At 44.2% G+C, this 12,755-nt stretch overlaps 1 protein-coding gene across 4 annotated transcripts in view; it reads right to left on the bottom strand.

Moving 5' to 3' along the window:
* LOC120418343 (GIGYF family protein Gyf) overlaps positions 1-12,755 on the bottom strand; it is a 36,900-nt gene that overhangs the window by 4,385 nt on the left and 19,760 nt on the right. For all 4 annotated transcript variants that reach the window (XM_039580692.2, XM_039580695.2, XM_039580694.2 and 1 more), the window contains exons 2-6: positions 6,572-9,608; positions 5,876-6,501; positions 389-2,066; positions 246-320; positions 30-184 (exon numbers count right to left, since the gene is read on the bottom strand). In XM_039580692.2, the coding sequence (XP_039436626.1) occupies positions 30-184; positions 246-320; positions 389-2,066; positions 5,876-6,501; positions 6,572-9,410 (5,373 nt within the window). In that variant the 5' untranslated portion in view covers positions 9,411-9,608. The remainder of the gene's footprint in view (positions 1-29; positions 185-245; positions 321-388; positions 2,067-5,875; positions 6,502-6,571; positions 9,609-12,755) is intronic.

Genomic DNA, 12,755 nt, shown 5'->3' with positions numbered 1-12,755 from the left:
GATTTTTTTTTGGGTCATTGGCAACTTACCTTGATCTCCTGGAAATCGTTGGACGACGGGTTGATGGCCGGCGCCGGCTTGCACATGTCGTCGATGTGGGCATTCTTCTGGCGCATCTGGTTCTTGTACTTGGAGCGTCTCTCCAGGAACTGCTTGGCGAACTCGGCGCAGTCCTTGGTTTCACCTGGAAAGGGAATTCCGCCGGATTAGCTAAAGCAACTAGCAAACTCTCTAGCTCTACTCACCCAGATAGAGTCGGATGTAGTCCTTGACCTCGAACGGTGACTCAATGTCCTGCAGGAAGCCAACAAAGGTCGGAACTGCGAAAAAGAAAAGCAGCAGCGTTAAATCACAAATGGTCTCCCACCAACCCTGCCACGATACTCACTATCAACGTTGCTGCCCAGCGAGGTGAGCGCGCGGGTGCACCAGCCGGTAAACTCGTGCGTAGTCTGGTCGGCAGAGCCAGCATTTTGAGCGACGACGCCACCACCACCACCGGAACGTTCCTTGCCATTGCCGGCAGCTGGAGTGGCGTTCTTGTTGGCGGAGGCTGAGGCAGCACGCTTTGCGGCCAGCTGTTGCTGCTGCTGCTGCTGCTGTTGTTGTTGCTTTTGCTGGTGCTGCTTGGCCGCAGCCACGGCATTCGAGGACGAGGCCGTCGAGATGCTGCCCATGGTTTTGCTCTTGGCCAGCAGCTGCTTCTGGTTCTGAGCCTGCTGTTGTTGCTGCTGCTGCTGCTGTTGCTGTTGGTGGTGCTTTTGACGACCTGCGTTCTTGTTGGATGGGTTCGGTTCCTCCCAGAATCCGCCCGAGCTGACGCTGTTGCTGTTCTGATCATCCGAGCCGGCCCACAGTTTGGCCGCGTTCCAGGTCAGCGCGCTGTTGCCGGAGCCACTCTGGCTCTGCCAGACGGCCGTTCCCAGCAAGTCATCTTTCTTCGATGGCTTCGAAGAGGAAGCTGCAATGGCAGCCGCCGTAATGGCCGCGGCATTCTTCTCGCGGTTCCGCTCGGCCGCAGCAGCTTCCTCCGCCTGGATCTCGGCCAGCGACTTGATGTTCTGCGGTGGCAGCGTCTGCGAGTTCCACTTGAGCTTGCTGTCCAGCTGCGTCTGCAGTTCGACCATTTCCTGCTGCTGCAGCTGCTCGCGAAGGGACTGCTCCTGGCGGGCCAGCGCCGCACGACGTTCCCGTTCCGCCTTCTGAATCTCCGCCAGACTTGGTCCCGTGACGGCAGTTTCCGCGGCCACCGAAGCAGACCACGGGGCAACCTTCGTAACCGGACGAGGCGCCGGCTGCTGCTGCTGTTGTTGCTGCTGCTCCTGGATCTTCTGCGCTTCACGACGCTGAACCTCCAACAGCTTGGCCTTCTTCTGCGCTTCCAACTCTTCGAGCTTCTTCTTCTCCTCGAGCTGCTTGCGCTTGGCCTCTTCCTGTTGTTGCTTCTTCAGCTCCTTCTGGCGCTTCTTCTCCTCCATCTCCTTCTTCATGTTGATGAACTCACCCTGGTCATCGTCCGGCAGTTGCTGTTGCTGGGGCTGCTTCGGCTGTTGCTTCTTGTTGCCACCCTTTGGCGTCTTGCCAGACTGCTCCTGCTGCTGCAACTGCTTCTCAAGGGCGTCCACGTTGTTGACCACCTTGTTCAGGGACTGGGCCGGTTTCGACGCGGCAGCCTTCTCGGCCTGCTTGTTGATGGCCTGCTGCAGCTGCTGTTGCTGATGCAGATGTTGTTGTTGTTGTTGTTGCTGCTGCTGCTGCTGAAGCAACAATTCCTGCTGCTCCTTGCGCTCATCCTTGGCAGCCTGGGGTTGCTGCTTCTGCTGTTGCTGAACGAATTGTTGCTGCTGCTGCTGTTGTTGCAACTGTTGGGCAGCAATGCTGTCCAACTTCTGTTGAGTCCGTTCAAAAGGTTGATGATTCTGTTGCTGCTGCTGCTGCTGCTGTTGTTGTTGTTGGGCAGCGATACTGTCCAGCTTTTGCTGGGTACGTTCGAATGGCTGATGATTTGCCTGTTGTTGTTGTTGTTGCTGCTGCTGTTGCTGATGATGATGATGGTGTTGTTGTTGCTACAAATGATACACACAAATTAATGTACAGACAATTCACAGTGCCATTTATTAGAAAATCAAAGCAAAAATTTCGCATGATTAGTTAACCATCGGATCGCCTGTCATGATCGTTATTACTAAGCGACCGTCAGTGAACGCACTCAAAGTTAAAACAAACGAAACCGAGTTCAACACTCAAGCAGCCGCCCGATTCGAAGCCACATGGATTTATTTTCTTTTTTCTTGCTTGTTCTTTGCTACGTTGTATTTATCAGCAATCATTTGAATCCAAAATCAGAATTTTGGAACTATTAAAATAAAAAATGTTAATTTTCCGAATTTTTCTAAATTTTGACATAAATATTGGTTGTTCTTTTTTTATTCTTGATTTTATAAAATGTTGTCCCTGTCCCGACCGTGTGGATCATTCGGGCCGCACACTGGACAAACAATCCAGAGGTCGACGGTACGAATCCCGCGGCGGGCGCTCTAAAATTCTTTGTGTAAATATGGGTATTCGGCGCCGTCGCTCCGTGCCATACTTTCATACACTTAGGAGCCCAAGGCGACGAAGTCCTTGTAGAAAAAAAGGAAGACACTAGTGGTTGGTACTAGCAATGGTGGCCGACTGCTATAAAGTCAACTTCGTTTTTTTATAAAATTTTGAACATTATTTTATTTTTTAAGAAAACGACTGAATGAAAAAATCCTGTTTTAAGCTGAGTACGAAACTCGGAAAAAATAGCATTCTTTTGTTTTTGGAGCATAAAATTTTTTAAGTTTAAATTTTAAATTTCGGAGATGTTGATTTTTTTTAATTTTGGCTTTTTATGTTTTTTATTCTTTGTTTTTTTTTAATTTTTGATTAATTTATTATTTTTGATTTTCTATTTTTTTTAAACTTTGCGATTGTCCCATCTATTTTTTTTTTAAGGCAAGCTGAACGGGTTTGATGAATCATAATTTTGAACATGAGCAATTCTCTACCAAAAGCGGAAATGGATTTTATTTGCATTTTTTGATTTGGCTCAAACTTTGTGGGGGCCTTCCCTATGACCAAAGAAGCCATTTTGCATCATTAGTTTGTCCATATAAATTTCCATACAAATTTGGCAGCTGTTCATACAAAAATGGTACGTATATATTCGAAAATCTGTAACTTTTGAAGGAATTTTTTGATCAATTTGGTGTCTTCGGCAAAGTTGTAGGTATTGTTAAGGACTATTTAGAAAAAATAGGTACACGGATAAAAAAATTTCCCGATTTTTTTATTAACTTTTTTTTCACAAAAACTCAAATTCCCAAAATACGTATTTTTTGATTTTCGAGATTTTTTGATATGTTTTAGGGGACAAAAATCCGCAACTTTTGAGCTATAGAGAAACATGGTCAAAAAATCTGCCGCCGACCTCATTTTTTTATGCAAAATTGAATTTGCAATCGAAAATTACTTTACAGATTTTTCGATAAAGGGCCCCGTTTTCAAGATATAGCCACCGAAAGTTTGATTTCAGCGAAATATTTGCAGTTTTTCGATTTTTAAAAATAGTGACCATGAGTGACCATTTCTAAAAATATTTTATTTGAAAAGTTCAGAAAATTTGCTATAAAATTGTCTAAGAGACATTGAAGATTGGACCTCTGGTTGTTGAGATACAGCGGCTTAAAGAAAAAGAAACACGAAAATTGAAGTTTTCTAAGTCTCACCCAAACAGCCCACCATTTTCTAATGACGATATCTCAGCAATTAATGGTCCGATTTTCAATGTCAATACATGAAAAATTCGTGAAATTTGCCGATCTTTTCGAAAAAAATATTTTGAAAAAAATTAAATCAAGACTAACATTTTTAATGGGCATAATATTCAAAATATTTTTTTCGAAAAGATCGGAAAATTTCACGAATTTTTCATGTATTGACATTGAAAATCGGACCATTAATTGCTGAGATATCGTCATTAGAAAATGGTGGGCTGTTTGGGTGAGACTTAGAAAACTTCAATTTTCGTGTTTCTTTTTCTTTAAGCCGCTGTATCTCAACAACCAGAGGTCCAATCTTCAATGTCTCTTAGACAATTTTATAGCAAATTTTCTGAACTTTTCAAAAAAAATATTTTTAGAAATGGTCACTCATGGTCACTATTTTTAAAAATCGAAAAACTGCAAATATTTCGCTGAAATCAAACTTTCGGTGGCTATATCTTGAAAACGGGGCCCTTTATCGAAAAATCTGTAAAGTAATTTTCGATTGCAAATTCAATTTTGCATAAAAAAATGAGGTCAAAAAAATTTTATGTATGAAATTTCGATTTTTTCCAAAAATCACCAGTTTTTCAAAAAATCATAACTCGGCGGCAGATTTTTTGACCATGTTTCTCTATAGCTAAAAAGTTGCGGATTTTTGTCCCCTAAAACATATCAAAAAATCTCGAAAATCAAAAAATACGTATTTTGGGAATTTGAGTTTTTGTGAAAAAAAAGTTAATAAAAAAATCGGGAAATTTTTTTTTCCGTGTACCTATTTTTTTCTAAATAGTCCTTAACAATACCTACAACTTTGCCGAAGACACCAAATTGATCAAAAAATTCCTTCAAAAGTTACAGATTTTCGAATATTTACGTACCATTTTTGTATGAACAGCTGCCAAATTTGTATGGAAATTTATATGGACAAACTAATCATGCAAAATGGCTTCTTTGGTCATAGGGAAGGCCCCCACAAAGTTTGAGCCAAATCAAAAAATACAAAAAATAAAAATGGTCGAAATCGGCCGGTTTTGTAGAGAATTGCTCACATGAATTCGCAATTCGCAATTTTCAGTGTAAGAACGGGCCTTGACCGATCTTATGCACCAGGTTCCCGACGAACACGCACTGCCCTTACACCTACATCTTACCCTTGCATAATTTTGAACATGAAGTAAACAAAAATCAGTTTTAAGCTGAGTACGGAGCTCGAAAGAAAAGCTGTCAAGAAAAGTTGCACATCTTCATCAGTTTAGAATTTAAAAATTTTAATGTTTTCAAACTTAAAAAAAATCAAATTTTAATTCAAAATTTTGAATTTTGATTTTAGATTTTAATAAGTTTAAAATTTCGGAGTTTTCTCTTAAACTCTTTTTTAGTTGAAAGGGTTTTTGATTTTTTGAATTTTACCTTTTTGAAATTTTAGATTGTTTTTAAAATTTAATTTTTTTAATTGTGATTTTTTATTTTCCTTTAAATTTCAGATTTTAACATTTTTTTGATTTTTGTAATTTTTAAATTATTTTGCCAAAAAAAAACATTCATTCTACTTCATTCTGAGCAAAAACAAAGTCCAGCCTTTCAAGATTCCATCCAAAAACCACGTGGACACTTTGGGAATCCCATTTATTTCATTTATTCACTTTCTGTTCCTATTCCTTTTCAGCTGACCCCACATTTTACAGTTTCTTGCTTGTTTTTTTTTTTAAATAATATTTAGTTTTATTTTTATTTTGAAAAGGTCCTTTTGTGTTTCATATGTTTATAGGTCATATTCAAATACGGTATGAAGTTTTGCGCTCCTTCCGAGCTCCGTACTGGCCTTTACTATAAAATTTGTGTTTGTTTATGCCTATAGTTGTTTTACGATATGTTTAAACCTTGTCTCAATAACACTTAAATTTTATGATTATCTAAATCAAAATTTTAAAATGTTTGGTAGAAAATAGTCCAAAAAATCCGAAAATCCATTTTTCGTTCAAGCTCATTAACAGCGAGGAAATCGAAATTTTGTAACTAAAGTTCCAGCCAAATCAAAAATGCAAAACTAACCGTAGTTCGAGGTCCCACCAAAAACTTACGTGCATTTGCTGCTGCTGAGAGTCGTTAACCAGTTTGTCCTGGTTCTGCTGCTGCTGCTGCTTGTCGGCCTGCTGATGATGCTTAAACAGCGACACAACCGACGGTGCCTGCGGTTCGTTGGCCATGCTAGTGTTGACCAGCGGATGTCCACCGAGGTGCGCACCAAACGGCCCACCCGCCGACTGCTGTCCGCCACCACCACCACCCGGCTGGGCCAGATCCCCCCATCCGGAACTCAGTGGGCGACCTCCTGGCTGCTGCTGGGGTGGCATCGTTGCGTTCTGCAACCACGGGGACATGACCTCGACGGGCGTTTTGGCCGGCTGGGGTGGCGGTTGCTGCTGCTGCTGTTGTTGCTGCTGTTTGTGCATCGACAGTTGCATCAGCAGCGACTGAATGGGATCGTTTTCTAGCTGGTTCGGTTTTGGGGGTTGCGACTGCTGCTGCTGCTGCTGTTGTTGTTGCTGCTGGGGCGTTAGACTGCCCATCAGGTTATGCTTCAGCAGCATGTTGGTGCCCAGCCCAGGAAGGTTTTGTACTGGAGGTTGATGATTAAAATTAATGTTGTGGATCAGCTGGCCCAGGTGGTCGTGACCGGCGGCAGTGTGGTCGACGTTCAGGTTACCTGGTGAGAGAGAGAGGGGGGGCAGTGTTAAGATTTGGGTAGACGATGAACGGCGTTGGGAAATACTCACCAAGTAAGGGCCGACCGCCGGGCTGGGGCTGGCCAAAGTCGGGCATCTTCTGGAACGCGTTGCTGAGACTGTTGGATTGTTGCTTTTGCAGCTGCTCGAGCACCGGGTGGGGCTGGCCGGGCCCTTGTTGCTGCTGCACCTGTTTGAGATTGACTAGCGAATCCTGGGGTGGCTGGCCACCACCGAAAATACTTGCCGGGTTTGGCGGATTCGTTGCGTTCGCTGCTGCTGCGGCTGCCGCCGGGTTCTGGCCGGGTGTTGGCGAGATCATCACGCCGTCGGTCAGCTGCAGCTGGGCCATGTGCTGGGCAATGATGGCATTCTGTTGTTCCTGGGAGAGGAGCTGCCACCCGTCGGCCGAGGCCAACTTTTGCATGATGAGACTTTGCTGGCGCAGCAGGTGGAGCTTCTTGGAGAACTGGAACTGCGCCGACAGGTCGGAATCGTGCGGGGGTTGTTGCTGCTGTTGGAGGTGTTGTTTTTGTTGCTGCTGCTGCTGCTGTTGTTGGAATGAGCTGGCGGGAGGACCTTGAGGAGGTTGTGGCTGTTGTGGTTGCTTCGAGCTATTAGCCTTAATCGGTGGTATGTTCATCGAGTTCAAAAATGGAATGGCACCGCCGCACAGGGCCACGAGGGAGCCCAGGTTCGTGTAGATTTCGTCGCAAGCCCGTCGCACCGACAGCGAATCGTCAAAGTATCCGGCCCGGTACCACTCGGTCATCTCGGACGCCGGGAACGGTCCCTGCACCTTACCCTGGGGATCCCGATAGTACCAAATGTCCGTGCCAGGGTGCGGAATCGGAGGCGGTATCTGGGGACCACCGCCAAGGCCGTGCAACATCCGACTGTTGGCCGCACCGGCACCGCCAAACAGCTGCTGCATTGCGACCGGATCCTTCGACGAGAGCAACAGGTTGAGCGGAATTTGACCACCCAGCACCGGAGACTTGTCCAAGGAACGAGATGGACCCACGACCGGAACCGGTTCCGAATCCACTCCACTACCCGTGTACTCATCGTCCATGATCAGCTGGGCAACCATGTCGTCCGCGACCTCCTGCATCCGATCCACACTCGAACTCGACGCGGACTTTTTCGGTTCGTGGTGAATCTGCTGGTGGTGCTGGTGCTGATGCTGGGGCTGGGACTGTTCCGGCGCTTCACTCGGTGCCTCACTGGGCTTCGCAACGCTGCCGTCTCGGCTGTTGCTCTGGCTATTGGCGGCCGTTTTCGAGGTGTTGTTTTCAGCCGCCACTTCGTTTGCTTGGTTTGCCACCGGTTTAGGAGCCTCCCGTGCCGGCGATGAACCCTTGCTGTCCTGCGCCTTGGTCGGTTCCGATTCGCTGGCCTTTGGAGGCTTTTCATCCGCCGTAGCATTCCGTACCGGTTCAGCCTTCTTTTTGCTGCCGGGGTCCGCCTCTTCCGAGGTTTTCTCCGACGACGCAACATGGTTGGGCAGGTCTTCCTTCGCGGTGCTACCTTCCTTGGACGATGGGACGCTTCTCCGTGAACTGCCACCGGACGAACCTTCCTTGCGCTGATGGTGATAGCGATGATCCACGTGATTCTCCTTCCCGCCATCGTCCTCCAGCCGCCCGTCAATGTCGTTGTCCGAGTCATGGAATGCTCCACTCGCGTCGAAGCTACCTCCGTAATCCGACGGGTTCTCCGTGGCCCACTCCGGCAGTTGATCATCGGCGTCCCAGTGACGCCGTAGGCCACCTCCCGGTCCTCCACTCGTGTTGAGATCACCGCCGCTTAGAGCCGACATCCGAGGTTTGTAGCCACCGCCCGCTGACGACGAATGCAGTGGCCGCCCTCCCGGACCATCGCCTATGCCACTCTCCTCTTCGCGCCAACTCGTTGACCTGGACCACTTGTCCCGCAAGCTAGACCCGGACAGACTCGTCGACAGTCCGTTGCCCCCACCGCCAGTTCCGGAACCACTGCGCCAGTCGGTCGTACTTGGTTCGTCATCCGGCCGAGATCGGCGCCAGCTGTCCATGTTGGCCGTCCTCGCACGAACTCCAAACTCTTTCCTCGGCGAAGACGAACTAGACGAGTTCCAGTCGACTTCACCTCCGGGACCTCCAGGACCCCCTCCTCCAACTCCCACGCCCCCAGTTCCACCCAGCGGGCCACCACCACCACCGGTGCCGTTGCGCTCCAGCCATGGTCGTTCACCCCTTCCCACGCCTCTGGCCTCATCGTCGTAGAAAGAGGTCGACCGTTGATAGCCGGTCAGAAAACCCCTGCCGCGGCCTCTTCCACGATCTACCGAACCACCGCGGGCACCACGCCCCGGCACCCCAAGCGAGATGCTCCGCGATTGCCATATGCGTCGGCTGTCTGGTTCCGGTACGACGTCATCGTCCGTGCACGGGATCAACGCCAACGGACACTGGATCTTCTCGACAAACAGGTTCTTAAAGTTGGCCAGAATCTCTGGCGATTTCACCGATTTCATGTCGAACAAGGCCAGCATCTCTTCCCGCCCGTACCGAAACTCGGCCAACGCGTACCGAGTGACCGTGGAAGCTGCCGCTGCTGCTGCGGCGGCCGCGGCTGCAGCATTGACAGCCGCCAGGGCTGCCGAATTGCCGCCACCACCACCACCACCTCCAGCAGAACCGGAGCTGTTGCTGTTATTGTTGTTGTTGTTGAAGCTGCTGCTGCTGCTGCTGCTGTTACTGTTGGTGTGGATGCTATTGGTGTGGCCACCACCCGCTCCTCCCCCTCCACTACTGATGCTGTTGTTGTTGTTGGTGTGGGGTGGTCCCCCGCCCAGTCCCGGACCTTTGCGCAGCCACGCCGGTCCAAAGTTGATGGCGTCACCCATGCTGCTGCTGTTGACCCTTGTCACCCTTGCTGACTCGCTGACTTCACCTCCGACCGGTAGTGCTGCAATCGGGTTTTTGGCTTCAGTCGCTTCCGCTCCGTTTAGTGGGGGGTCCTCCGGCACACCGATTCAACACCGATCGCCGTCGTCCGACACAAGCACAAACAAGCACCGCGAGTCCAACTCCAAGTTGTGGATCTGAAGAAGAGGGAGAAGAAACGATTAGTAAAGCAGGTCGTACGATCGGTACTGTTCATGATTGATCAGCAGAACTTGAACCACCATCGAAGTCGTTGAGCTGGGTTGGGACGCGAAAGGGGACTAGAAAAGGTTTTGAGATTCTATGATTGGGGTTAATTACTGAGCGCATTCTTAACTGAGGAAAAATTGGGACTGCTGAGAAAGTGGCGTGATTCAGCGTAAATCTTACGCAACTCGATGTTCTTTATTGGTAGGGTGAATGCCCCTATACTGGACCTAGCGGCATTTAATTGCTAGAAATCTTGTTTGCAAACTAGACGCCATTCAACAATATTATGAAATGGCACCTCTCAAGGGGCTATTGGACTTTGGCAAGCAAACAAACAAACTCGCACTTTTTGGCTTGATAGTTTGCCAAACACGCAAACGCAAACAAAGCCAAATTTATGCAGGCTGGCGTTTCTGCGAACAAATGCAGGCAAACTGTCAAAACGTTTGTTTGTTTGCGAGTTTGTTTGTCGTAGTCTAATACTTCCTTCAGTACCTTCTACAGTGGACTCTCTCGTTGTCGATATTGAAGGGACCGTCGAGAGCGGAAGTTATCAAATAATAGAACGAAAAATTAAAGCAATCTATTTGAAGGGACTTAAAAATTTCTAGGTAAAAAAAGAAACTGTGCCAATTTTGAGCGAAATCTATAAAAGTTTAAGGGTCGCTATAATATTTTTTCAACAAATTAAACGGTAAATTTGGTAAATTTGGTGAAAAAAATATTTTGGTTCAAAAACGTCTTTTTTAAATTGCTTATAACTCGTCGGAATCAACTCGGATCGTTTTGCAGTCTTCGACAATATTGTTTGTCATAAAATTTTACATAAAAATCTCATACTTGAAAACGATATGACTCATTTAATGCCACCTTTTAGTGGAATTTTGAAATTTTTGCTTTTCCCCATGCATTTTTCCGATTTTTTCATAGAAAATTCAACGATCACTAGCGACCCTTGAACCTGAACCGATTTGGCTCAAAATTGGCACCCTAATCTACTCAAAGATTGTATTTGGAACAAAATTTGCAAAAGTTTAAAACAATAAATGCAAAAAAAAAATAAAATATGAAAAAAAATCTAGATTTTTCCAAAACAAAAATTTCAAAAAATCGGGTTCTGGACGGTGAGATTGCTTCACTGGTTCTGGACGGTGAGATTGATTCACAGAAATTTATATTTTTTGTATGACCCAATCTAATCGCCCAGATCCAATGTCGCGCATGATGACGGTACATTAATTTTTGAATTTCGGACTTTTTTAATTTATGAATTTGGAACCCTTGAACTTTTAATTTATTAAATTTACAACTTTTTAATCTTCTGAGTTTTTTATTTCATGATTTTATAGAATTTTTAATTTGATAAATTTGAAAAGTAACAATCAAGACAAAGGAAAAAAAAACATGCTCCATACAAAAAGTAAAACAAAAGTCGTTTGAATGAAAATTTTCAAAAGAAGTTAAAAAAATAATTGATTTTTTTATACATTTTCATTGAATTATTCTCACCAATATTAATAAACTTTGCCTGATCCGAAGTTCTGTTCCGAAGATAAAGATTCTATCATATTTAGATACTTTTTTCGTATGGGCAACTGTCAAATTAGGTCATCGCTGAAATTTTCAAGTTATCGCAGTTTTAGTGAAAAAAGGTGATTTTTACCCGTTTTCGTCCTTTTGCCGTTTTTGCGCGCGGCGCGTCGAAAAACCCAGTTTTTATGTTAAAAAAATCATATCTCCGAAACGTGTTAATGTATATTCCCAATTTTTTGATATGTTGAGTAAAATATTACAAGGAATCAGGAAAACATATTTTCAGACATGGGCTCTTTGGTCCCGAGACCTTGATATCGGCAAATGAAATTTTCATAGGACCTTTCCAAATATTCAGCTAGTTTTTTTGGACCTCAACATATTTTTCCATAAAAGCCCAACTAAAAACCTTTGTTTTGAATTGTGGCGCTCCAAAATTGGTTCAGCCGTTCCAGAGATATGATTTTTTGAAAAATGTGTTTTTTGCGAAAATCGACGAAAAACGCAATTTTATGGACCACCCTATTTCGAATAGGACCACCCTAATCGCCAAACAAAAAAATACGGGTCTAATTATTTGGGCCAAAGAACCCCCACTCCAAATTTGAGCCAAATCGGAGCACTTTTGATTTGGAGACTTCCTGTTTGACGTGGAATGGCTGTATCGACGAACCAATGACGCAAAATGGCTTCTTTGTTAATAGGGAAGGCCCCTAAAAAATTTAAGCTAAATCAGGAATTGTTATTCTTAAATTTTAACTATTTTTTTATTTTATTTTTTTGCTTTTTGGATGTTTAGAATATTTTTTTTTCGAAAAACACTCAAAAAGATAAAACAAAAAAAATGTTTATTTGACCTTTTTCAAAAATAAACCCCATAAACAAAAAAAAATAATACAAACAAAATGGAAATCTGTTACTGGAAAAACTGTAGTCATAACGGAACAGTCTGTACTTGTAAGAATGCCCAAATCGGAAGAAGTTTTGGTTGGTTATTCCAAAACGTCCAAAATAGTAACATCTACCCTAGAAATTGAAATAATAGTAAACGTTTGAGTTTTTGGTTGTGATATTATTTTGAAAAAAAAAAAATAACATTAATTTTACACTCAAACTTTTTATTTTTATTATACCAGTACTTTGTTGAGTAAGTAATACATGCGTCCAAAAAGCTTGTTTCTTTCAAACAAGCTATTCTACAGTACAAATACTATTTGATATCTGTTGAGCAGACACTACAATTTGTTAGCTTAGTTTATAATTAAAGTACTGAATTGTATAATGATTTGAGAAAAAAAACTAATTCTTTGTTTATACTGAAGTTCACTGTTCTAATACTAAAGCTGATAAAAATCTAAGTTTGAGATAAGTCTTAAGCAAATGTCTTTAAACTAACTATCCGTAAAACAAAGTCATAAGTATAATTAAGAAGACAGCGATGTTAAAAATTGCCTTTTAAGTTGATTGTTTGATGATTATACTGTTAACTGATTCCCGAATTTGAAACTTCTACGAGGAAAACATTCTAATCTATCTACCTACTTTCTCAAAAATTCTTTCTA

Source organism: Culex pipiens, chromosome 1, assembly GCF_016801865.2.
Source record: "Culex pipiens pallens isolate TS chromosome 1, TS_CPP_V2, whole genome shotgun sequence".
Taxonomy (NCBI): domain Eukaryota; kingdom Metazoa; phylum Arthropoda; class Insecta; order Diptera; family Culicidae; genus Culex; species Culex pipiens.
This window is presented reverse-complemented; position numbering and strand designations above follow the sequence as displayed.